Source organism: Fundulus heteroclitus, chromosome 12 (genome assembly GCF_011125445.2).
Source record: "Fundulus heteroclitus isolate FHET01 chromosome 12, MU-UCD_Fhet_4.1, whole genome shotgun sequence".
In the NCBI taxonomy this organism is placed as follows: Eukaryota; Metazoa; Chordata; class Actinopteri; order Cyprinodontiformes; family Fundulidae; genus Fundulus; species Fundulus heteroclitus.
This window is the reverse complement of record NC_046372.1, coordinates 46,351,554-46,378,967: the sequence shown is the minus strand read 5'-3', so window position 1 is coordinate 46,378,967 and position 27,414 is coordinate 46,351,554. Positions and strand designations below refer to the sequence as shown.

Sequence of the window (27,414 nt, the reverse complement as noted above, 5' to 3'; positions counted from 1 at the left end):
AAAACCCTCTTGTGTATACTGCCTCTGTTCTGAGCTTTTCCCCATAAAACATTTTCTCTTATTGACTGTAGTTTGCTGTTCTGCTTGTCTTCCTGGTTTTTTATATGTTGGAATTGAAAGAAATTCCAAATAAAGCTGGTTCTGATTCTTTTAATTCAGGCAAAAACAAACAAACAAAAAAAAAACCAAAACTAAGATAATATCTCAGAAAAACAGCATAGTAGCCTAATACAGTAGAAGTGTGACAGGCTGAGGATTCTTTGCAACATCAGGACAGAGCTGACTGGTTATAACTGATGGAAAAGGGATTTCTGCTCAGTAGAAAATCAAAGGATTATGCAGCAAGTAAACTTTTTAATGGCTCAAAAATACAACACTTTGGCATGCAAGATCAGACTTAATGCCACTTGAGACACAGAAGTATGACCTTAAAAAAGCTGTCTGTCCCAGAGATCTGTGTTAATACTCTAAGTGAAAAGGCTGATTATGAGACAATATGTTATTCGTGCCCCTTTACCAACATCTTACCATCCGAATCACTACATATAGGCTTTATTTAAAAACAAATATTCAAAAAGAACAGACTATACATAATGAAATGACAGTTGGGAAGTTACCACTGTTTGACCAAAACATGAAGGAGATAAACATATTTGTACATATCAACTCTCTGGTGTAGTTTATTTATAGGCTTATATGACGACATCCTGGGAATGAGGCGCCGGGACACAGAATCCAGATTTGTCTGCAGTGCTTTTATACGTCCAGCTAAATACATCACCCTAACAAAATAACATCGAAACAATCTATACAACACTGCGTGTGCAATTTGCTTCTTTTTAATGCAAAGAAGAATGAAGCTTTATAAATATGATATTACATCGTCAGTTGATTTGAGTCCTTCCTCTAATAGAGCAGCTCGGCACCCTCCCTTTGCTGTAGAATCTATGTATATTTTAAGCTGCAGAACAATGGCATCAAATGCACGGAGCGGGAATTAAAACTGACAGCTGGCACCAAGAAGTGCTCCCTTACATACTCTAACACACCAACATTTATATGGGTTCACAAGTGTCGTGTCTCTGTTTAACGACCAAGCTGCTTTATGTGGAGGGCGTCTACAGGAAGTAAGGTGTCGTCGTTCGGGGAGGGATGACTCTTTCGGAGTCGGGCACTGCTCTGAACAGCTTCGGCTCCCTTGTGTTGGCGTCTTTGAAGACCATGATGGAGGCGATGTTGCCGCAGCGGTAGCAGTAATTGGGAGCTGACCACACCGTGACTAGCTTCTCGTCGAACATGAACTTGTAGCCTTCGTGGACAAGCTGGTGTGCCCTGCAGATCAGCTTCAGGTTGTTGATGTGAACAAACTGCAGAGAGAGAGAAAGAAACCAACAGATTACAGCGTGAAGTTCCTACATCTTTACAGAGGACATGGTATTCAAACCTTCAGAATACTTTTATTCTTTACCATTTTTAAATACATTAAACCCAATGAAACAAAGTGAAACTACAACACCTGCCAAATCACAAGATAAAAACACCCGTCTACTACAAAGGTTTACATCTGGTACTATTACCGCTTCTACATCTCCTGTTTTGTAATCAATATTTTCCTCAGATGACCAACTATTGTATTAAGGACCCTCTAAAGTGACACTTTTTATTTGCAGTGATAGCTTTGCTTTAATATACAGAATAACCCATTTTATGAATCATGGGAAATATTCCACCTTTAAAAGATGTGGAAGAATTTCTTTTTTTTTTTTTTATGCAAAAAGACAGGAAGTGAAACGTGCCACATTGTTCTGGATAATTAATATTGTACCGCAGGAGTCTTGTGTGTTAGCCTTGCAGATAAACAGCTACTCTTGACGTTTCTACTGTAACATAATGTCTCCCTAATGAACCAAATAACAATGCATGTCACAATGTTACCTGTCTGTTTAACAGCTTGATGGTTTTTAAGTTACTGTTGATATTATCATCAGTATGGTTTTTGTACACTTTCTTGTGTTTTACTGTTAAAAATATTAGAAAATGCTAAAGAATCGATTTACCCTGCTCAAAAAATTGTAAACCTACACTTTTTCAGCAGATCATAATATGAAGTCAGTTAAACTTGTGGAGTATTGATCTGGTCCGTTCAGTAGTGGAGGGGGTTGTTAATTAGAATCAGTTGTTCTGGTGTTAATGACCTTAACCGAGGCATTAAGGGGAAACAATGAGATGAGCCCAAAAATAGCAACGCTTCTGCAGCTGGGGGACACAGACATTATTTCCCTGCTCATTTCTTTTTTTTTTACTCCTTTTCAGTAGTTTTGCATCTGACCTGGGTCAGTGTCACTGCTGGTACCATGAGGCGATACCTGGACCCTACATGGATCATCAACCCAAAGCATAGCCAGGTTTGCTGTGATACAGTTTAATGTTTGTTACTGGTTTCAAAACCAGTGACTGTTTCCATGTGTTTATGATGTTTTTATGTTTTCATGATGTAAAGCATTCTGAACCACCTTGCTGCTGTCATGTGCTGCACAGACTTGACTTGTGTCTCCCGGCACAGTCTGAGGAGCATGGAGGAAGTTCTAGGAGACAGGCAGCTACTTTAGTAGAGCTGGACCGTAAGCCGCCAGCAGGACCGCTCTCTGCTCCGTTGTACAAGGAGCAGGAGTACAGCCAGAGTGTTACAAAGTAACCTCCAGCAGGCCACTGGTAGGACTTTTTTTAGTTTCACTTTCTCTGTGACTTCTGTTTTAGGCCTTTGTGGCTTTTTCTCCTCCAAACATGAACAATTTCCATCTTAACTGATAAACACAATTTATGTTAGCTGCAGTATTTCATGTAGATTGAAAGGGAGCAATTTTATCAACCCTGTTTTAGATTTATGACAAGGATATAAGTAGCATAAAATCTTACCCAGTAACGTCCAGTAACTAGTTCTGATCTGTCTTCATTGTCCAACTATATAATTGGTTGAGAAGTATTTGAGCCCTTCAGATCATTTAACCTTTACATGTACATGTAATGGTTTCCACCTACCTCATTTGTAACTTTTGCACCAAAGAGCCAGCCAGCTCCTCTGGGGCTGATGGCCCAGGTATCTACGTCTTCAGGGTCCGACCACACCAGGTCACAAAATGCTCCTTTATGGGGGATCTCCTGATTTCGCTCAATGGTTCGAATTTGATCAAGGGTCTTGATGTCTGGAGAGAGGCCGCCGTGGACACACAGAACCTGCTCGTCCATCAGCTGCCAGACAAGGACAAGAAACCGGAATCCCACTTCTTATTTAGTTAGCCGCCGTGAAACGGTTTGTCCCGAGAGCATTTATGGCGAAACATACCAACATATTCCATACTTACAGCCGCCACTGTGAGCATATCAAACACTTTGGTGCAGTACCGCCAGGCGTTTGCATTCCCATACTTTGTTTGGCACTCATCTACGAAACACGAGAAGTTCTAACAGAGTTTAGAGATGGGTTAGGGTCGGGCTGGCGCTCATCAGTCTCCACTAAACTAGCCTTACCATAAAAGCCATAGACTTGCGTAATCTGCCTGCTCTCGTGGTTTCCACGCAGAAGTGTGATGCGGTCGGGCCACTTGGCTTTCAGCACCAGCAGGTAGGTGAACGTCTCCAAGCTGTAATATCCTCGGTCAACAAAATCCCCCTACAGACAACAGAAGCTTGCTGTTACACACACTCAGAGCGACTTGCGTCTCATGTTTGATCAGAGGGGAACGAACAAACCATGAAGATGTAATTGGTGTCTGGAACCTGGCCCCCGGTTCGGAACAGCTCGCACAGATCATAGAACTGTGAGACAGACACAGAGCGAATTAGTTTGGAGCTCACGCTTCCTTTGCACAACTAACACTTTCTAAAGGGAAGAGCAGAACTACGAACCCAGCAGGAGTGATTTCTAGACAATGTGTTACCTGTCCGTGAATGTCTCCACATACTGTCACAGGCGTGGAAACAGGCTGGACGTTTGACTCCTCCAGCAGCAGGTCACACACGTAGTCACATAACCTCTACATGAAGGAAAGACGGTTAGAGAGGGAAGATGGTGCAGCGGATCAACATGTGTACTGTCAGAAGTATAATCATGGCAAAAAAAAAAGAAAAAAGGAGAAAACCTGTCGCATGCATAAAACTGGTCCAGTGTAAAGGTTCAGGGGTTTTGAATAAATTAGGCATGAATCAGTCCTTTCAACAGGACAGTAACCTTCAACATGCAACCAGAAATACAAAGGATCAGAACCTAATTGTGTGTTAGAATGGCCTAGTCAAAGTCCGGACCTATTGCCAGTTCGGAATCCGTGGCAACACTTTTGTTTACCAACACTTCCGGTCCAAGTTGGGAGAGCTTGCACTATTTTTGCACTAAGGCGGAAAACCTCGGGGAGGGGGGGGGGGGGGTAGTCATTTTAGCAAGGCATTGGACATCAGTGCCGTTTCTGACAACGTCTTGTGGCGTTCTGTAGTACCGGGACAGCTTATTACCACCTCTCCACCATGACAGAGAAAGTCCCTGTTTAAATCTGAAACTGCTGCTAGCGCCATCAGGTCGCGTGTTCCAGGCAGGAAACAAGCAGCGCAGCTGTGTCTGGTCCCTGCTACAGAACATTCCTGGGCTCTGTTGACTCAGTTCAGCTGGGAGACAAACTGTTGCCTTCACAGTTATCACTTCCTGTCCAAAACAACAGCCTAGCAGCCTCAGCTACGAGAAGCTAACGTTACCTTCCTGTACACAACAACACAGAGACAGCGCTGCTGGTCGTCGCTAATTACACGTCGGGTTCACACACGTCTCCCAAACGTGCCATTTACCTTCAGGTCGTTTTCCGGGAGGTATTTACACTGTTTGGCAATCTCCGCATATTTATCCAAATCTAGCGGCGCCATTGTACCGCGAATAGTTGACTCTTGCGCGCTCCCTGCGACGCTCACGCGCCAGCGGAGTTCCACTTCCTCATTGCTGTTCGGCTGCCCTCTACCGCCATCTAACGGCCGACTGGCTGAACTGAACATGGTCCAGCGGGAACCTGTCTCAAATTTCTGACTCCCCCGAAATACAAGTAAGAAAATTTAAACACAAGCAATGAAAACTCTACCTCACAGAGATTTCTTCATTCTTAATTTACATTCCAGCACACCCTCCCACGGGAGAATATACGTACACACACACACACACACACACACACACACACACACACACACACACACACACACACACACACACACACACACACATATACAGAATTTCAAAATTTCAACTTATATAATATATATATATATATATATATATATATATATATATATATATATATATATATATAGATAGATAGATAGATAGATAGATAGATAGATAGATAGATAGATAGATAGATAGATAGATAGATAGATAGATATAAAGTATAAAGTTGAAATTCTGTCAGACCTGTTGACATAACGTTAGCCTTTAATCCTTTGTGTTGTCTATGTGGATACCTCCTGTGTGTAGTCTCTCTACTATATATATATATATATATATATATATATATATATATATATATATATATATATATATATATATATATATATAAATATATATATATAAATGCTTTGGCACAATTATCAGACAGCATGGGATTAGTTTCCACTGTTATGCTGATGACACTCAGCTATATTTATCCATAAATCCTGATGAATCCAATCATTTACTTTGACTGCAGTCATTTCTTGATGACATTAAAAGCTGGATGACTTTAAATTTCCTGCACTTGAATTCTCACAAGACAGAAGTTGTAATCTTTGGACCAGAGTCCTTAGACTCTTCTTAATCAATCACTTAATCTGGATGGCATTAACTTGGCCTTTGGTATTAAAGTAAAAAATCTTGGTGTTATTTTAACCAAGACATGTCATTTAAATCCCATATTAAACAGATTTCCAGAGTTTCCTTTTTTTCACCTGTGGAATATTGCTAAAATTAGAAATATTCTGTCCAGGGGTGATGCTGAAAAACTGGTCCATGCATTTGTTACTTCAAGGCTGGACTATTGTAATTCTTTACTATCAGGAAGTCCACAAAATGCAGTTTAAAGTCTTCAGCTGATTCAAAATGCTGCAGCAAGAGTTCTGAGGAAAATTACTAAGAGAGATCATATTTCTCCAATTTCAGCTTCCCTTCATTGGCTTCCTGTTAAATCAAGAAACGTTCTAACGTATAAAGCCCTTAATAATCAAGCTCCATCATATATCAGAGCTCTGATTACCCTGTATGTTCCTAACAGAGCACTTCGCTCTCAGACTGCAGGTCTGCTGGTGGTTCCTAGAGTCTCTAAAAGTAGAATGGGAGGCAGATCCTTTAGCTATCAGGCTCCTCTCCTGTGGAACCAACTCCCAGTTTTGGTCCGTGAGGCAGACACCCTATCTGTTTTTAAGACTAATGTTAAAACTTTCCTTTTTGACAAAGCTTATAGTTAGAGTGGCTCATGTTACCCTGAGCTATCTCTATAGTTATGCTGCTATAGACTTAGGCTACTGGAGGACATCAGGGCCTATTTTTTCTCACTCTACTGATTTCTACTGTTCTCCAATTTGCATTGTTTGTCGTCATTTCAGCTTTTAACTTTTTGTTCTCTCTCTTATTTTTCTTCATAGTAGGTACACCTGGTCTGGCGTTCTGTTATCTAAGACATCATCCAGAGAAGACAGATCACCCGCTACTACCATCTAATGTAGAACAGATTACTAGATCAATGTGTGCTTCTGTGCTTTTTTGTCTGTCTTGTTGTGTCTCTGCTCTGTCCTCTCTAACCCCCAGTCGGTCGAGGCAGATGACCGTTCATACTGATCCCTGTTCTGCTGGAGGTTTTCCTTCCCGTTAATGGGGAGTTTTTCTTTCCACTGTCGCTTCATGCTTGCTCAGTATGAGGGATTGCTGCAAAGCCATGGACAATGCAGACGACTCTCCCTGTGGCTCTACGGTTCTTCAGGAGGAGTGAATGCTGCTTGTCGTGAAGCTGGCTTCCCTTGTATAGGACATTTTTTTTAATAATCTGACCCAGTCTGTATAATCTGATTGAATTTGACTTTGGAAAGTGCCTTGTTATGACATGTTTCATGAATTGGCGCTATACAAATAAAATTGAATTGAATTGAATTGAATTGAATTGAATTGAATTGAATTGAATTGAATTGAATTGAATTGAATTGAATTGACCATGATGTGGAAACCTGGATCTGTGAGAAAAATGAAAAGGATCCGTTCATGGACCTCACAGTGTTGGTGTTGTATTTGTTGCTGCTTGGTATTATATTAGAGACAATTCATTAGAATTCTTATGCAGATGACTGTCAAATGTATTTTAAACTCAAGCACGTTGGTGTCTATCCAGTGTATCCTTGACTGTCTTGTTGAAATCAGTAGTTGGATGGCGCTGGTTTATTATTATTATTATTATTATTATTATTATTATTATTATTATTATTATTATTATTATTATTATTATTATTATTATCATTGCTTTAATGAGATCAAGACTGAAGTCATGTTTTTTTAGACTTAACAGCTCCATTCAACTCTCCTTTATTTATCTTTCCTCCCTGAGAAAATATTTTTCAAACTTGGGGGTGACAATGGCTTGCATACTCTGAAGCTTGACAGTTAAGTTAAATGGCCTGTGGCATCCTTTAAAAATCAAGCATATTCTGTCCAAGTAAAACTGTAGACAATAACTAATGCTTATATAATCTTAGACCTCAATTATTGTAGCGCTCTCCTATAATCACTCAGGTGTCCATAGCTCGGCTGCAATATGTCAGAAACGATACTGCCTGATTTCAAACTGGTACAACATAACAAAACAAAAAACGTTACTCCAACTGTTGCTTCCCTTAATTGACTCCCTGTTTGTTTAAACCTCTTTGTTGAATAGTTTTGCTCTTTCTTATCTGTCTGACTTGCTGCACCCTCCCAGTCTCATGTGTTTAAATGTGTTTCAGTTTTGCTCACTTCTGTTCTTGTTTTTATTTGCTTATGCTATTTTCATTTACTTTTAGTGATTTTATGTTTGAGTTTTGATTTTGTTTCTATTCTTTGGCATATATATTTTTTGACTTTTGATGAGATGTTTATGGCACAGCCTTGTAATCGGCAGGTAAAAGTTAATAAGCTGTCTCAAGTTTTAACAGGAAGAAACCTGCGGTAGAACCAGGCTCAGTCTGAGCAGTCATTGGCCTCACCCACCTCGATATGCCAGGAAGGAGAAGACACATAAACATGGAAACACTGAGCCAAGAGTACCATCTGTGCAAAAAACAAACAAAGAAAAATATCGGTAACAGATAGGAGGAGACAAAAGGAACAGTAAGAAAAAGTGATCAGTATGTCCTCCAGCTGCCTCAGCCTTTCGCATCATAACTACGATATAGAAAATACATCTGAGGACTGTATAGAGATGATACTGCTTACTTAGCTTAAGTGACAAACATTTTATTATGCAGTCAGAAACAATCAGACACCAATAAGGTTGGTGTCTCTAATCTGAAGTTAGTTCTAAAGCAACAGAGGATGAGCTTTGTGTGGCATAGACCTCTACCTAAGTATAAAGCTAATCAATGAATTATATTGCATGTATTTTACATTAACCTAAACTAAACTAAGAAAGGAGCTCACCCTGGGCATCATTCATGCAACAATCGCCTCTGACGTGGATTTAATAATTATGTCAGCCACTCATGAAGAGCTCAGTGTTTTTTCCATCCACACACCACCAGGAGGCAATATAATCAAGCCATAAAAACACGGAGCGACTATAAACAGTATGTGAAACAGCAGCAGAAACATTTTTATGACTTGCAAAACTATTTAAACACACCCGAGGTCTCCCGAGTCACTGTTTACATAATCTGATGGAAAGAATAAATGTGCCAGAGCCATTTTTATAAACCGTTAAGAGGAAGTATCCACAGTTATTTCATAGTGAAACAGAAAATGACAAGACGACAATAAAAACAGTTTATCAGTAAACAGTAGGCTAATAATATGCCTGCAGGAAAATATGTTAATTGAACAAGGCAATACATGTCTCAGGCTGTAATGAGTGGATAAATCCGGGCATAAGAAATAAACCTCCTGGAAAAAAATGCTTGATATTCCGTTCTGGATATAAAATGTAGGAAAATAACTAATGATCCTATTATTCTAAAGTACAGAAACATAAGCGGATAAATTTATGAATGAGGGTATTTAAATTGTGATCTTTGACAGTGGAGCGGGGTCGTTTGATAATCGTCTACACGTTTAGCCCGTGTTGAGGCACTGGCCAATCAGCAGACAGAACAGCTGTGAGGGACAGTCCTTCAGGGCTCCTATTGGCTGCCGAGCCCGTCAGTCATTGTGGGCAGCTAGCTTGCAGTGCGGCTGAAGTGTTGTCGGTAACAAACAGCAGCGTTCCGCCGCCGGGGGACATCAATGGTGGAGTACGCGTTCATTGAGGGCCAGGTCTGAGGGAGACCTTTACTGGGGCTTGTACATGGAGAGCTGAGGCCGAGCATGAGTTTAACCTCCTCAATGATGTACATATCCCCAGCCCTGCTAGTCATTCTCTTCGGATATATTGGGTTTTCGGAATCTGCCCCTCGCATCAGTCCCAGCGATGCGTCGCCTGTCTCCAGCAGGAAGCCCGGCTCAGCCTCCGACACCTGGGACACCTTCCTCCCCGGCGAGCCTCTCAGCGCCACATCGCAGAGCGGCTCCCTGCCCGCTCCTCCGGCCGGGATCGCACCCGAGCCGACAGCCCCCGCCGTCCCCGGCTCCCGAACGGCGACCACCTTCCAGCCTCCGACCACGGACCCCACGACCACCACCATTCGCACCACCGATGCTGGAAGAACCCCCTTCAGCCAGGAACACATTACGGCGCCGAGTTCCCGGCTGAGCGGGGCGCGCAAACGCTCCGCCGACGCGCAGACGCCACTTTTCAGCGCGGAGAAAATGCTGCAGACCATGGTGTCCATGGTTTCCCAGCGCACCACCAACGACGCCTGGCCCGCAGACAGCGCCGATGCGTTGGTTACCTCCGTGGAGAACAGTGAAGGTGAGCGATCTGGAACGAGCGGCTGTACTAGATTGGGGTTTTGTCGCATACGGTAACAAGCAGGGCGCCAGCATCTGACACAGGCTGCTGGGGGGGGCTGGCTCTGGGGTTTTTGACGCAGACGGCGACCATAAAAAGATGGCAACAATAGGCAGACCACCAGCCTCTACACTGCGCCCTTTCTAATCATGCAAAACCCACCAAACCATGCATGGTACATAGGCGCAGGGCGCACTATGCAGGTTTTCCTGCTGAGCCCTCATGCAATCTGCAGGCCTTTTTGTTAGAAGATGAGCATGCCACGTAATTCCAGTGGGCTGCAAGAGGAGGGGTATCTGTGAGGGGGTGTAAGGTGCTACTGATGTTGCTCGGTAAAATCCCCCCTCCCTCCTGCGCCCCCCAGAGAATCCAGTTGAGTCTGCTGTGAAAGCAGCCAGGCAGCAGCGATCAGCTGCTGCATCCTCCCTGTATTGTTGTTTTGATGGCATCTTCAGCACCAGGACAAGGCCATCCAACCAAAATGGCCAGGCAGGCTAAAGCCATGAATGAGCAATGACAGTGGGGCCCCTCCCCTCTCACACCCCGCACACATCCCACCCTCCATGTGGATGTGTTGTTCTGTCAGCCCAGCAGACAGATGCTGAATGCTTTCTAACCAGAATGGCTCTAGCCTGCCAGCCCTTTGTCATTTTTTTTTTTAACCGTGGGGCCTAGATCGTCGCCATCTAGCAGAGGGTTCAAACACACGATAATGTGCCGTCTGTGATCTTTTTCTGGCCTAGCCGGTCCGCGTAAAGCTCATTATTCTTCTCATGAGCCTCCTGTGTGCGCTGCATATTGCTAAGCAGCTGCCCTAAACCCAGAGTAGATGCTTTTAGTGTACATTATTGTATATTCTGTAATGTTAGTGATTTATCACGGGGAGCCCAGTTCAGCCTGTTGGTTTTCTTATGCTGTGTTTTTGCAAAAACACAGCATAATGGAGATTTTTACTTACTTTGTGACTACCAGGGCCCGAGGCCCGTTTCAACCCATGTACTTACTTAGCCTCTGCGTGTCAATTCATTTCTCTTGTTAGTTAAAGTACTTTGATAAACCAAAGAAATAAATACTCATAAAGATCTAATGCATAACTTTATTTAGACGTATATTTCTGTGAAGATATTATATTACACAATGTTTTCCTTTGTTTGCAGTTTTGTTCCAAGACCATTGACTGTCAGGAAATGTGGCAGATTATGACCCCTGATCAAAGCAAAATAACTCAGAGACCTCCTGCTGCTAGTTATCCATCGGGGTCATATAGCCAGCTTTCTTTACAGTAGAACTTAGATCGTTTCTTTAAATAGCTCATTGGTTCTCAAAGCGGATAAATAGTGACCCATAGTCCATACAGATATCCTGTGGTGGCAACTCCTGTTCGTACCCCTAAAAGTCCTGTACAAAGTGATGAAAAGAGCCGTGCGAAATGTCAGAGGCAAAATGATCCGCACTTCACTGCCAGGGCATGGGACCTTATCGTTGCAAAAACGGAATGGCCTCAGTAGGAATCTGTGTAAAGATGTCAAGATGGACAATGAAATATTAAAAGAGACGATTCATCCATTTTCTAAACCCACTTTAGAATTTGCATGGCTGCTTGGAGCCCATCACAGCAATCCTCGCTGGAAAGCCCACACATGCACTGAGGGCGCAGTTAAACTCCACAGAGAAAGAAAGGCCTCTGCTCAGAACCCATAGTGCTGTTCCTACACAACCACTGTTACGTGTTTCACCAAAGAAAAGTAACAACTTACCCCTCATCTTGGGTTGATGAGTCCAGTCTTTCCCTACAAAGAAGAGAATCAAGAATCAAGAATATTACCTGGTACAGAATTATGTCTCCTCTTTGTCTTTCTTTATTAATACTTAAAAAACAGTTATTAATGTTTAGTGTTTACAGATTAATGACATATCTACAAACCATTTATAAGTGTCTATAAATGGATTATTATTGGAAAGTGGTACCCTTAAATCTAAATGACTAACAGAAAAGCAGCTTAATTTGTTCTCTGTTAATGCATAAACCTGGAGCAGAGCTGCACCAAGAAATTAGCGAAATCGCTGGAATCTAATGATTTTTCTGCTTTACTGGTTGTGAGCAGTGACTGGTTGGTTGGACATTGATCCACTCACTGAACTCATAATACCACGTCTTGCTGAAAAGAGCGGAGTGGTAAAGATGTTGGCTATGTTCAGTAACAGTGGGCTTTTCAGGATAAAGTGTGAGAAGTATGCCAAGCTTTTTTTTTTTTCAGTCTATTGCTTTTTTTTTTTCAGTCTATGAGAGAGCAAGAGTTTCAGCAAATAACAGGAAGGCTGAAAGTGGGGCTGAAAAATTGCCCTTTAATCCTTTTGAACTTTTGATCTCAGTTTGCCAGGGCACATGCTAGATTTTGAAATGTCGGCCTCTTTTTGGAAATCTGAGAGTTGAGGCAAAGCTGCGAATAATATACTCGATTTTTTTAATTGATACATTTTTTTACATGATTTTTATCTCTGATTCCCAAGCCTCCACCAGTCCGGTCTGCTGAGTAGAGGACAGTCAGTGTGAGAAGGGCTGAAGTCTGGAAGTGTGTAAGGAAAACCGACCCGAGCCGACCTAAGATTCTCTCAAACTAACACGCTTGATTTTTGGTTTTGTATTAGCCAACTCTGGACAGGAAATAATGCTAGGCTTTATTTAAATAAGTCCAACCTTTCAAATATTGAACATAAAAGTGAAATGCTTTTGAATTAAGTGTCATTAATGTATAAAATACAGTGGTTTATTTGGGGTTTAATTTAAAAGATTTAGATCTTTTTAAAAATCCCTTCCAATTATAATGCTGTTATTTATCATCACTTTAACCACTTGCGATAAACTTCAACTTTAAATTGCACAACTTTTATTTTATGAGTGACTTCGATGTGTCCATTCGTTTTCACTCAGTTTGATGGAGCCTTTAGTCACTGTGATCTGTTTGTAAAATAATATTTAGACTGTTTTATAACAACATATGTGTTTTTTCATGGGGCGTAGAACAAAAGAGTCAGAGAAAAAAAACAAAAAACAGGGCAATATTTCATTATTTGCAGTTCTGGAACTGCCGGTTGCAGACCCCTGATCTAGCAGATGAAAACTGATTCTACATCAATATGGCTAAAACTAAAAGAGCAGCGCCTTACTTTCCAAGTCATTTTTTCAGCAAAAACCTAAAGGTAAAAAAATTAAACCGTTTTCTGTGCCAGTGCATTGCATCATAAGAAGTTAATTTAGCTTTATTCTTTAGCAAAGGGTCTAAAACAGGAGCCAGGACCTGTTCTACAGGGGCACTGGCCACTATTTCCCTGTCTAGACCCACCCATGTCTGATCCAATTATAGGTAACTGAATATTCTCAGAAAAAAATAGCTTGAAAAACTATTTTAATGTCTTTCTCATATCCACTTTTATCATGGTTCTTAAAGAGAAATCCAAACAGGGCTGGATAACCGGCCTTGGCAGCTCAGAGCTTTGCAAAATTCAGAGACCAGTTATCGATTTCAAACTAACCACGGCACACACCATTGGGGATACATTTATCCAGCCTTATATGGAATAATTTTCCTATTGCGGACGACCCATGGTTCCTGTTTATCATCAAGTTAACGTCAACAAAGGAGTCACACTGGTCCTAGCCTGGCCTGGCTCTCCCTGTCGCTGTCACTGCTGGCCAGAGGCCTCCCACCTCTACAGTCACATTTGGTTTAAGAGGCAGGAGGGAGGCCAACTCTGTGTCTTCCCTGCGACACACAGATCCAGTCCGATCTACATCAAACCTGTTATGTAACTTTGGAGAAGCTGCTCCAGGTTTCCATTATGCACCTAGAGGAAGCTGCATTTTAAGCATGAACGGTGGTGGCCGTGCCGAATGAGACGCATTCTTTGCAAGTCACACTTCATGAGGGGTGATCGGAGGCGACAGGCCGTTAGCCCGTGCTCTACAGACCAGCATAACCCAATGCCTTTTTTAGTTACATGAAAGTGTACAAGCTGCAGAGGAACTGGAGTATAATGGAGAATGGGATGCCTGAGCCACGTTCCAGTAAACATTCAGACGCATTTTCTTTCCCTGAACTGTCTGTTTTCTTTGTCTGCGGAGCCCAGAATGAAGACAAACAGCGGCGCCTTCAGTTGCCACACCTAACTTGACATCAGATAAATAATAGATTGCCTCTGTACTCTACATGGGTTATCATCCACATGCCTGACATCATGTCGTCAGGTTGAGCCAAGCGGCTGAGGTTGATCTGCATGTCCAGCCCAGGAACATTCAGTCTGGACTGACAAGAATCAGCACGGGGCTAAAGACGGCTCTTTATGTGCTAAAGAAAAGGCGAAAACAGGCTTTACTTTCTGCTCCTGCAGATTAAGGTGTGTACAGCCACGAGTTGTGAAGTGAATTAGTGGCCCTGCCTTCTTCTCAGACCTGCAGCACTTTGCTCTCTCTCAGGCGCTGTCGCTCATGCTTAGTCCACTGCTGCGTGTGCCATTTCCCTACGGATAGTTCTACACAACTATGTTTGTGTCTCATTAATGAGCCAAAACTGACCAAAGCCTGGTGGCTAACACAAACATTGGACCGTACAGGTTTATGACGCACGCTTCCCCACGTACTGTTTTCATCTGCTTCACAAACAAGATCATACTGGCGGGGTGGGGCACTTGGGTTGCTGTCATAATAAAGTGGCTTAGCAGTTAAATATATTAACATTATTTATGTAAAAAAAAAACAGATCCGATCCTTCTGCTTGTAACTTCTGACCTCCCAAATAAGTTTTATTTGACCTTTCAGAAGACCATTCAGTTTCTTTTAGACCAACAGCAAAAGCTTTAAGAATCTATTACGCAACCATAATGACATTTTGGTGGGACTCCAGCTCAGATTCACATATAACACACAGACAGAGATCAATGACATAATGTTTAAGTTGAATTACATTTCCCATTTTCCTAAAATGGTGTCAGTGCAGCACTTTAAGGACTGCAGTGGTCTGATCCATCTGTCTGGTTTAGGACATGATTCTGGCAACAGCAGGTTGGATGGGCTGCAGCTGACTCATAGTTTGTTTATTGGTGCTGGTAAAGACACCTTTACAACGATCTAACCTGGTGAATGTAAAACCATTCAGCCAATGTCTGACATGTTTAAACAACATCCCTCAATTCTTGGAATATTTTAAGAGGCGGTTGACTGATTTGGTAATAGTTTCATATGACGGCTAAATCTTTGAGCCCATAACTAGATTCCTGACAGACCCTGCGATGTTTAGCTTACTGGAGCTTTCCTGAGTGCTGATCTCCTACCTTGCATTTTTCAGACCTAAAACAACAACGTCTATCTTTTCTGCATCAAGCTGAACATTTTTAACTCATTCACTCACTTTTGGTATGCACATATTTAGTGGCTAAAAGTTGCTGTGTTGTGAAATATAAAGTTCCATGTCATCAGCATATTGTGAGAGATGTTTTAATACTATCTAACCTGAGCTATAGGCGGAACCATTTAGCTCTATAATACACTGGAGTGCTAATCGCCCGCTGTTAGAACGAGTCGCTTTGAAGCCAGCGGCCGCCATATTGGTACTCCCTATTTCCCCTCAGTAACCAGGGAATATGTGCGCTACAGCATCAAATAATGAGAATTTCCTCATGTTCAGGGGGGGCTTAAGACTTTTAAAATGTCAAATGCCATATACTTTTATGTTATGTTCTAAAACTATCAAGTACTGAGAAAGTCATGTGCTGAAATATTTTGCATTTTATTTATTTAAAGATATATATAAAACATTTATAAATATATAAATAACAATATACAAAAACATATATTTACATAGATGTATACATATATATATACATATATACATATACACATACTTATATATACATATATACATATTTAATATGAATAACATGTAAAATATTTCAGCACCTAATTTCCTAGTAGTTGATAGTGTTAGTACATCCACTGACTGTAGAATTACCTGTAAGACGCTTTCACGCAGCCAGAAAACTGCTTGTTGTTGCAACCAAATCCTATGGGATTCTGTGAGAGTAGGGAGTAGCAAGATGGCGGCCAGTGACTTCAGTTTTTCGGCAAAATCAGCACTCCAGTGTATTATATAGCTCAGTGGGCGGAACATGCCGATATGGAATAAAATTGGACATAGAAAGAAACCTTGAGGAACCCCACATGGGACATTTGTTTGCACTGGAACGAAATGACGAGCTGTAGAACTACAGCAGCTCCTAATGCAAGACTCTATAGTAAAAATAATTCTGTCACTTGTTTTATATTGGATAGGCTATTAACATGCTTTGTCCTTCTTCTTTCATTGCTAACCTCCACCCTCCTCGTCAACCAGAGGGGGGGTGTAACTGCAGCAGCGGCAGTGAAGGGATCCTGGATCCGGACAAATGCAACCAGAGCAGCGGTCAGTGTTCCTGCCTGCTGGGCTACACGGGCCTCCAGTGTGACGAGTGTGAGGAGGAGTACTTCACCAACGGCACCAGTGGCTGTCTGCCCTGCTCCTGCGACTCCTTTGGTGCTGTAGACCTCAACTGTGACAGGTCAGACTGCTTTTCTCCCCGTAAACCATGGGATATTTTTAACATTTGTTTTTGCTGAGGTCTCATCAGTGTTTGCTGCTACAGTTGCCCATAAGCTGATGACCGACTGATCTAACTGGAAAGGATCTGAAAAACTAGACCAATAGCCATACTTGTAATTTTTTTTTATGTAGGCACACATGCTAAAACTAAAGATTTAAGCCTTTTTGCATTTCCAGTCAATCTACTTTCTCTCTTCTTGTCGATAAGCTGGTACTGTCTCCCCCAGAGACGTCTGCTGAGGTGTTTGGGTGGTTGAACCTCCATTTCTAGAAAGAAAGGATAAGCTTTGAGACTGCAGCAGCCCCTAGTGCAGCACTTTCATTGAAAACGAACATGTGCACCGGGGTGTTTTGTTCCCATCAGCGCTTATTGAGCCGCAGCCCATAAATGCCCCCCCCCACCATCAAGCCATTTGACAACTGAATGCTAATATAACCGTTTACTATTCAACCCAAAAGGTTTATGTTCTGCAGGTGGTTGTGGGTTTTTAAGACCACTCTAGCTAGGGTTTCAGTAAAAAAAAAAAAATGCATATCCTTGACTTTGACTTTTATTTTATCGTGACTACACATCTTAAGTTTATGTTCGAACAGTTTCAGTTACCATTTCCTACTGTTAGCAGCTGGTTTTATTTTAAATCTTGATCCAGTGTATACTTGAATCTTAACACAAAAAAATGTAGATGGCTTATCTCCTTTTTATAGGGCTAGTTCTGATTTGAGGTTACAAACAGTAAATACTCATTCCTGCAGTAGATACCTGTGTTTCCATTTGGATTTTGTGGAAATTTACATTAGTCTTTTCAACTTACAGCCTGTGTCAAGTTTGCATCATATGGTCAATTACACAGACCAACATAGTATGTGGTCCATTCATATGAAGCACATATTGAGGAACGGACTGTGACGCATATCTCACCAGAGCCACCATCTCAGAGCTCCCACAGCTTTAGGATCATGGTCACTTAGGTCTTTGTCAGGTGTGGCCATGAAGCACAGGGAGAAATCATGCTAGCGGCCAAATATAATAAATTAGAAAATGCTTTCTGATGAGGCTCGTTTGTCTGATTAAAAGTCAGTTTTGAAAAAAACAAAAACAAATCTTTAAGCAGGTAGTATAAATAATTTTCAATAAGTACACATTTCTGTGCTGAAATGTTTTCTTTATAGGTCTGATACAATCTTCTAAATCTATTTGTCATTAAGATGAGAGCAGAATATCATCATAATTTACAGAAATAAAGGCTTGAAAACATCAGTCAGTGTAGAATTAATCTATATAAGTGTTTCACTTAGTTACTCAGATAAATTAACTTTTCAAAACTATTCAAACATATCGAATATGAATTTGTATTATTGGCAAGGATCATTTAGACGCAGGGCATCTGAAATATTATACCTGACCAAATATTGCTTCCATGCATTTGTTTGGGATAATGCAATGACAGTTGTGATTCAACGTGGTCTGCACTTCTCACTATCCCTTTACTATGAGTCTAATCCGGAATAAACGTTGCTGTGGCCTCGGTATGTTTTGGTATCTGCTTGAGGTTGTGCTTAATTAGGCTGCTATCATGATAACATATTATGATACTATTATTACTTCAAATGAATTTAAAATTGTCTGTATTTGCCAAACTCTTCTAAATTACTTAATCTCAATGTATTATAATAAGAACATGTCTGTATGATTTTTGTGTGATTGTCTCAACAGTGCAGTGACCATCAGCTCAGCCTTTATTGTCATTCAGGTTCATAAAAGGCCTGTTGCACAGCAAAATGATTTTGCATGCAAGCTTAAGGTGCATGTTCAGGTAAAATGAATAGCGGCATCAATAATAAACACTTAACCAATAACAGTAGAAGCTACAGTAACAATAGTGCGCAGAAAAGGGATTTGGCAGTAAGCAGAACTTTGAAACGCAGTGTGAAAGAGATGGTGGAAGTGAAAGGCGGTGAGGTTATCCAATGAGGGCTCGTTTACAGTGTTGTGCAACGTACAATGTTGCTCTGTTGAGTGATTGCTTGATTTGAAGCACATCAGTCAGTTATGGGTTCCAATATTGGGGTAAGGAAATGTCATGGAAGTGTGTGTTCAGGGCTGTTGCACTTGCACAGCTTTAAGCGGGTTGAGATCAGCCACTTATTGCTCCCATTTTACATTTTAAAGTGTCTACCACCCTCGCTGTTACTCTTCTACTGTCAAAAACCACTTTGGTTTACGTTTGATTGGTTGTAGTCTGCGATCCATGGTGATCTGGTCCTGTTGTGAAAAAATCTGACAACACCCACTTTCTAAGGGGCTGCAAAAACCCACACAGCCTAATGGTCTCCTGCGTGGCGGTGCCTGCTGTCACCCAAGGACCCGGGTCATGATGTTCCAAGGCTCAGTTCTCCTCCGGATGCTGCGTTCATCATAACCCTGCTGGATCATGATTCTGTGCATTGATCCGAGGCATCATTCACCAGGATTGACCCTGCTTACTGTTTGAAATCTGAGCCGGCGCCCAGACAGCGGATCTTGCATGCAGCCTCTCCACAAGTCACAAGAACAGCGGCATGTAAAAAAAGGCTGTGTGTGGGTTAGGAAGGCAGTAAAAATAGCGGCCATGCTCTCCTGCCTGTTAGCAGAAAAAGAAACGCTGCTGCTTTCTAGGAGGCTGAGTCAGAGTCCAGCGTAGCATAAAGGATTTGTGTAGTCATGTTCCGGAACACACGTCACTGCATACACTTATATAAGGCACGTAAATCCTCGGAGGTGTAGTCAGTCCTGTCTGGAAACACAGAAGATGTCAGACATGATGGTGAAGTTGTTTAGTTGTATCGGATTTGGACAATGAAGGGTTCTGTTTTGGTTTTGCTTCCTTGATAGAAAGTTCTGAGGCCTCGCTCTGATGTTCTGAGCCTGCACTAAGATAAACTCTGCTAGCCTGCTTTACCCCCATCCAAGAGCTTACCACTGTAAATTACACAGATTAGCCAGCTTTCCAACCCCCCGTCTTGCTACTTTAGAAATCTTTCCCATTAAGTAATGAGCTGTGATGGAAGCAGTCTGGGCCTTAATCTTGCACACGGATTATGAATGAAAGATCTGGCGTTTCCTCTTACCTTTAAATTTCCCAAACAGCACTCAGCTGAAATCGGTCTGTCTTTATGCATTGTGGCCGTCACATGTCAGTTTATGTGCACCTGTAGGAGAAGGTCGCAGGATTAGCAGTGCCACACAGAAAGAGGAAGGAGTATACAAATGGCACAATGAAAACACAGAAGTTCTTCAGTATGTCATTCAGAGTTGGACATTCAGAGTATGGCAAACTCTGAATGTCCTTCTGTGAACACACTTTTACAGAATGAAACGTTTATGATACCAGCTCAAACTAGCCGGAACATGACATATCACCTAAGCCTTTGGACCAATTTGGCAAGTATGGCAGTAGGCAGAGGGGAAACACAAAGTCCAAAGCTCCTCAGCAAAGATCAGAGAGGTGGGCTGAGTTTAGGTTTTCCTCCCTTTAGGAACTTTAATAGTTTGTAGCGCACAGGGGTGTTATTATATTGCAACGCATGTGTAATTGCACATGATACTGATGGTGGGGCAAGAGTTGGGGAGTCCGTTCCCCGTTCCGACCATTTCAGTCGTTGTGCGCTTGGGCAAGACACTTCACCCGCAGTGCCTGCAGGTGGTGGTCAGAGGGCCCGGTGGTGCCGATGTATGGCAGCCTCTCCTCTGTCAGTCTGCCCCAGGGCAGCTGTGGCTACAAACATAGCTCACCACCGTCAGGGTGTGAATGGGTAAATGACTGACTGTAGTATAAAGCGGTTTGGGGTCGTTGGACTAGTTAAAGCGCTATACAAGTACAAACCATTTACCATTTACCATAATAAGATGGTAGTTGGGAAAAAGTAATCAAACTTCCTGAAGTCCCAAGAAACTGTTTGGAATTTAAAAAATGAGGATACACCGAGCACGTAAAGTGGTTCTCAGTGTAGAGAAAGAACATTTTGGAACACAACCGTAGCATTCTCATTTAGATAAGCCAATATAAAATTAGTTGAACCTAACCCCAGACCCAAGAGCTTAGGTCCATTAACTTTTTGCGCCTGCTTCATGCCGTCTTTTCTGTTTTTGGGCTCTCCTGTGGTGTTAAAGTGCCACATACAGGTACTACAGGGTTCTGGCTCATTTTGGTCTGGACAATGACATTTCTTAAAAAGCTGGATTTAGAAGGCTTGTTTTGGAAAAAAACTCAGCTCTGCTGTTGAGCATGTCTCAAGCTTCATATCAAGTATTCCAAGTGGACTGAAAGGCAAACACCTTTCATCACCTTGAGACCGCCTTCCCCTCAGTGGATATGGTGGTTGGAAGCATCATGCTATTTCTTCTTGGCAGGGTTCTTAAAAGTTGGTTCGAACAGAAGGTATACTTTGTTTTATTTCTTCCTAAGATGCTGCTCTCACATTCAGCCCTCCATCGATCAGTTCAGTTATTTAACAAGCTCTGTATTGTGTGAGGAAAGAGCAACTCATTATGAAGTCTTTCAAAATGTGTTCTAAAACAGAGGGCTGTTTAATATTTCATTTCACATTCAACCGTATTTTGCACCCCTATGTGGTGTTGATTAAATTAGACTAATTCCACAATTAACCATTTCAAATCTATACCATAACGAAACAAGTCAAAAATACTAAAACATGTATGTGGTAATAATTAACTCATCAAACAGACACTCCTTATTTTTATGGATATCTATCATCATCCAGGCTAGAGTTGTGTAATTGAGAATCGCGTGAATCCCGTGAACTAGAAGTGCCCTCTGTTTTCAAAGAATGCAGGAAGATACAGCACCATGGCCAGACAGAATTACGTGCATTAAGTATAAAGGGAAAAATCAGTAAAACCTATGGAGTCAAGCAACCTTCCCCTTGGATGTAAATATCATTCATGAAGCCGTGATGTCAAGAACACGGTGAGAATTTTCTAAAAATAAATCCACAACCGGAGAATTTGGATTTGTCAGACTGAGAATAAAACGCTGCACAGTCTGAACTTTGATGTCGTGTTTTTCTTTAAAGAAGCAGCCGCACAGTTTATCTGAGGCAGCGTTATGTAAAAAGGCAAAGTTCAAAGTCAGAGCTCAGAGAGCTTCTTCTGTTAAACTTTGTAAGAGCAGCTCTTGGTTCCTGCTGAAAAGGGCTCCTTATTACATATATTATAGTTAATTTCCCAAGAAGACAATAACAATGTGGCACAAAACAACCGAAGGCTGGTCTGCAGCTGCATAGATGGCCGTAGCTACACGAAACACGTAAACACCCATTTGTCTGTAGAGAAAAAGTGCTGAGTCTTCAGGCCTTGGGTTGTAGATAAACTCACTTTCCTTCAGCGTGGGTGATGGTGCTACACCCTCTACCCAGGTTCTCTTCAGCTAACAGCTGTTTATGTGGCGGGAACCTGAATGATGTACTTCCTTACTGTGGTGGTCGGTGTGAGCGACTGGGATAATGCTGTATTGTTTATGCTTAGACGTCAGAACCACCTTAACCAAACTAGAAATTTGCCATTCAGAATTTTGTGACAGATTTTTTCCTAGTTTTTGGAAGGCTTTGTTCTGCTAGGCAAGGCAAGTTTATTTGTAGAGCACATTTCAGTAACAAGACAGTTAAAAATGCTGTACATACTTCTCTGAGATACAAGGAGCCAGTGTAAGGACTTTAGAACTGGGGTGATGTGCTCTATCTTCTTAGTCTTAGTGAGGACGCAGGCAGCAGCGTTCTGGATCAGCTGCAGCTGTCTGATCCACTTTTTAGGCAGACCTGTGAAAACACCGTTGCAGTAATTAATTTGACTAAACATAAACGCATGGATTAGTTTTCCGAGATCCTGCTGAGACATCAATCCTTTAATCCTGGAAATGTTCTTCAGGTGATAGAAGGTCAACTTCGTAATTGTGTTTAGATGCCTTTGAAGGTTCAGGTCTCCATCACGACACCCAGATTTCAGGCCTGATCGGTGGTTAGTAGCTGAAGCAACTGATACTGGCTTTGATTGATTCCAGTTTCTCTTCAGGAAACATTAAAACAACGTTCATAATATTATTGTCCAACTTTCCTGGCATTAGCGGCCACTACATTAGGTGTAGAGGTGACGTTGCATTGGAAGTCATAATAAAACAATGTTTTAATAATATTTCGAAATAAACAAGAAGATATTATGGCACTGACTTGCATTAGTGATTAGTGTGGTTAACATGAACAAAACAGATGGTTGTCTTTATATTTACAAGAAAGTACCTTTAGATTCTTACCCTAGAACAGATTTTCTAGGTTAAGAATTGTTTTTCACAGCTCTTTTAAAATCATATTCTTTGCCTCAAATCTCTCTGTGCTATGACTGAACATAACAGAGCTTAAATCTTCTTTCCTTAGTAGCAGTGTTCATATAGAAGAGCATAATTGTCTTCATGACCAAGTAGTGTTTAGTATGGCGTGTTAACGGACAGGAAGATGATGAGTTTTTCCCGTTTCTGACCAGCCAAGCACCAGTAGAAACTGCCAAATTCTCTGTGCTGCTCTGAACCGAACCCTTGTCACTGAAAGAGTTGTAGACTCCTGGAAATGGCTTCCAGAGACGTGGGTGAACACAGGCAATAATCGACATCTCACTGCGCAAAATTGTGACAGCCATGGTTGATGTTAAAGTCATTGCTTGTAAAACTTTCTCCTACTTTCCAAGTACGAAATGAATGTGGTGTTGTTTTCCTACTGGATAATCCAGATGCTTAGCCATCCAAGTTAAATTCTAACACATGAAACAGAAAAAGATTGTTCTTATCAATCCTAGCAGTCTGGGCTTCTTGGAGAGGAGTTTGAGTATCTTGGTGTCTTGTTCATACGTCATTTATAGAGGGATTTAGTTCTAGTCAGCAATAATGCAGGTGTTACTTTGGTCTGTCATTGCCAAGAAAGACCTGAGCGGCAAGAAAGGTGAAGCCTATCATTGATTTGTTCATCTATGTTCCAACCCTTACCATGGCCAAGACATCCATGACCTTCAAAGCTTCTCAAGGACATTTCCCCAGGAGGAGAGACCGTGAGGTAGACCCAGAACATGCTAAGGACTACACATTATATCTCTTCTGGTCCAGGAATGCCTTCGGGCTTTTCCAGAATGAGCTGAAGACTATTGCGGGGGGGAAGGGGGACCAGATTTCCCTCCCAGACATCACCCCTGCCAGTTCACCAGTGATAAGTGGAAGAAAATGGACGGATGGACGAACAATCTGGGCACGTTTTAATAGAATTGGTTTATACCACATTTGTGAGCTCATAGGAAACTTAAGATCACAGAAGGCGAGATGTAGTGAAGGTTGGCTGCAATATAAAGGTGGGTAAGGGTACAATATCAAATAGGTACCAGATCCGTAACAGTTCATTGAAATGTACTTTTCAGTCCACTGATGTTTTAATCTGTTCCTGGTCAGCTTTGGTTCAGGCCGCAGCCATAACTTCATTAATGCAGATAGAAAGGTGCATTTTTATACTTGAACGTAGATCCAATGGTTCCCAAACACTCCCAGTTGAAATCAAACTAGGTTAAAGGCGAGCACTAGAAGCATGTGACAGAGTGAAATGTCCAACTAGTGAGTCCCGGTTAGCAGCCTAGACCTGTGCCTCTCCTCCAGCCTGCCAAGGCCTTTTTCCTCTTCCCCTGTTTTCCTAGTTGCATCAAATTTGGTATTCAAATGTTTTGTGTGTGTGTGTGTGTGTGTGTGTGTGTGTGTGTGTGTGTGTGTGTGTGTGTGTGTGTGTGTGTGTGTGTGTGTGTGTGTGTGTGTGTGTCTGTAGCTGTGCTTGCAGCTGAGTGAGAAAATGTCCGGCTCATTCTACTTGCAAAGTGACTTTTATTTGGTCCTGTCCTTTTTTGGGCTAGGGGTTAGGCTTGGGACTAAGGTGTCAATTAGGTTTAGCTTAGGGTTATACAGGTGAAGGTTAGGTTTAGGTTTGTGTGTGTGTGTGTGTGTGTGTGTCTGGCAGAGGATTGTAAAATATTTTGACCTAATGGGCAGCTTCTACGTGAACAAAAGATACTTCATGTTTGCGTCATTGTAAGGTATAAGATGGAAACAGAACCCCACCAGGGCTGTGGAGTCTTTCAGGGTCAGGAATGGTACGCTGCGCTGGCTCCCTGTAGCCAGTGTTCTTTTGTTGCTGCCAGATACTGTCAAACACAACCCATCCAGCCCTGGCATTCTGGGTTGAACTTCTCTGAAACCCAGACATTCCTTCAGGGTTTGCAGCCCTGCAAAGCCTGGTGACACGTCTTATTATGATCCCATGAAGTTTTCCCAACAGGCTCAGCGAGATGTTTCCCTCTCGCTCACTGATGTGGCATTCTGTCTGTAGATCACGTGATGTACAATGGTCACATAGTGATACCGACTGTTTCCCTGCTAGGGCATGTCAATATGTATCTGTCATAGCAGTGGTTTGAGTTGTTTAATGAGGTCAGCTGCAAGGTCTGTGTAGCATCTGATAACAGGGTGGAAAAAGCTGCATCGGTAATGAATATTGATTGTGTGTTTTTCAGTTTCCGTGTCATGTCACCTAACTTGACAAAACCCATTTTACTGTTTTATCAGAAACTCATGCTTACACTTTAGAGAAATAGCAGGGCTAATGGATTAACATCTAGTTGTACTGGTTATGTAGAACAGAATTGAAAAGAAATATCTTTTAATGTTCCATGGTGGGGGAATTTAGTTGTACCAGTAGTGAAATTAAAGGCAAATGGAGCATGCAGATACACACATAGGTAGAAAATATATAAAAAATAACAACAACAGAAAATAACTATAAGAGACTGTGTATTAAGAACACGCTTTACATTTATTAAAAATAGAATTCTCTGATCTAGAGATGTTGTATGATCTAAAACATGTACAAAACGTGTATGTATGTTTCTGCATTGAAAACACCAATTTTTATTATTAAGTTTTATTAGGATGAAAATATTGCACAAGCAACTGCAGAGATGTAAAGATTTTGTTGGGAGCAGTGATGGTTGTAAAGTCTGCAGGGAGGAAGGATCTGTGATAATGCTCCTTTGTGCACCAATGATGTGGCCGTCTTTCACTGAAGGAGGGCAACAGCTCCATGAATTGGGTGGAAAATAACATCACCGTCCGGCAGGGATGTCCTTCTGTCTCCCACCACCTGCACTGGGTCGAGAGGACATCCTAGGAGAGAGCCAGCCTTCCTGATGAGCTTATCTAACCTCTTCCTCTCAGCTGTAGATAACCTGCTGCTTCAATTAACTGATACCGTCACAGAGTCAAAGAAAAAAAGTCTTCAGAAGCGCCATCCGCACTTGAAAAGATCAGCCTCCCCAGCAGGTAGAGTCTGCTCTGAGCAAGAGCACCAGTGTTGTGACTCTAGTCCAGTTTGTGGTTCAGGTACTTAGAAGAATCCACTATCTGAGTCTCAGCTCCCTGGATGTTCACCGGTGTCAGTGTGGTAGGTCTATGCCTGCTGGAATCCTCCGCCAGCTCCTTGGTTTCCCCCACGTTGATCAGGAGATGGTTCTACTGGCACTGTTATATATATATATATATATATATAAAACATAGAATTGAAGTCACTCGATCGCTGCAACTGTATTGCTGTGTATGATGTTAAGTAAAGAAATAAATGACTGGATCAGAATGCTGGATCGGCGTCATTCATCCGATATCCGATCCAGCTAATTCATCAATATCGGAGCCGACATCCGAGTTTTTGGTTCCCTCAACCCCTGAGCGCCCCGTGATTAAACTAGTGACCCCTTCCAAGCTGCAGTGAGGATGTTTGCCACTGCCTGTCCTCTCCCACACATGTAGCAGCCAACAGCTAACACTGAAGCAGCAGCAGAATGGGGTTAAGCTTTGTCGCCCCTGTAATACTGACCTACTTAATGTGCAGATCTTGCACACGGCAGCTGGGCCAACATGGTACAGTGAAATCATTCAAAACAATAATAAACCCCTCCCCCTGGTCAAGAGGGCACAAATTATCAGGGGGATTACCAGGCCCTCAGGGGGCCTCACACGCTCCATCCCAGTCCGTTTGGGAGTCGTCTGATTCCGCCTCCTCTTCTCCAGCCATGTGGCTGATAGATGCTCGAGGGAGGCAGACTTGCTAATGGGTGAGAATGGAAATGATTACTGCCTACACAGTAAGGGGAAGGCTCAGAAGAAACAGATCAAGAAAATGGTCGATGGTAGTTAATGGCTGTCTTCATTTATTCCTTTTATTCGCCGTCATCGTTTATTTAACACGTTGAAAAGAGATCGTTGAGGGTTGTCGGTCGAACAGCAAAGGACAGAAATCAGATGCTGTTGACCATCTGGCCCTGTTTTCACATAGCAACTTAAACAGCAGTCTACCATGAAATCTCTGAAACACTGGGTCCTAACCAGCTGATGATGGGATTGGCCAACATCACATTACTGTGGGCTGGCTGGAGTTTATTTCTGAATTAATCAAAATGGCAGGACGTGTGGATGTTTTTCAATGTCTTGTCCAAAACATTACACAGTTTTCTTTGTTTGGCACTGAACATAAATGACCATCCTGTGTTTGTGTGTTTTATGGATCAAATGATACCGCACTGATCCACT

The 27,414-nt window shown here is 42.0% G+C and overlaps 2 protein-coding genes across 2 annotated transcripts in view; one reads left to right on the top strand and one right to left on the bottom strand.

Annotated features, from left to right (window-relative positions):
• Window positions 1–334: 334 nt before the first annotated feature.
• LOC105915786 (serine/threonine-protein phosphatase 6 catalytic subunit) lies at window positions 335–4,993 on the bottom strand. The gene is made up of 7 exons (XM_012850016.3): window positions 4,834–4,993; window positions 3,939–4,034; window positions 3,751–3,816; window positions 3,529–3,670; window positions 3,363–3,442; window positions 3,040–3,249; window positions 335–1,367 (listed from the first exon to the last, which is right to left on the bottom strand). Exons 1-7 carry the CDS (start codon window positions 4,906–4,908, stop codon window positions 1,119–1,121), a joined length of 918 nt encoding a protein of 305 aa, XP_012705470.1. The 5' UTR covers window positions 4,909–4,993; the 3' UTR covers window positions 335–1,118.
• A 4,385-nt stretch (window positions 4,994–9,378) lies between these two features.
• LOC105932841 (multiple epidermal growth factor-like domains protein 9) overlaps window positions 9,379–27,414 on the top strand; it is a 46,135-nt gene continuing 28,099 nt past the window's right edge. The window contains exons 1-2 of the mRNA XM_012872171.3: window positions 9,379–10,088; window positions 16,514–16,718. Of these exons, the coding sequence (XP_012727625.3) occupies window positions 9,545–10,088; window positions 16,514–16,718 (749 nt within the window). The 5' untranslated portion in view covers window positions 9,379–9,544. The remainder of the gene's footprint in view (window positions 10,089–16,513; window positions 16,719–27,414) is intronic.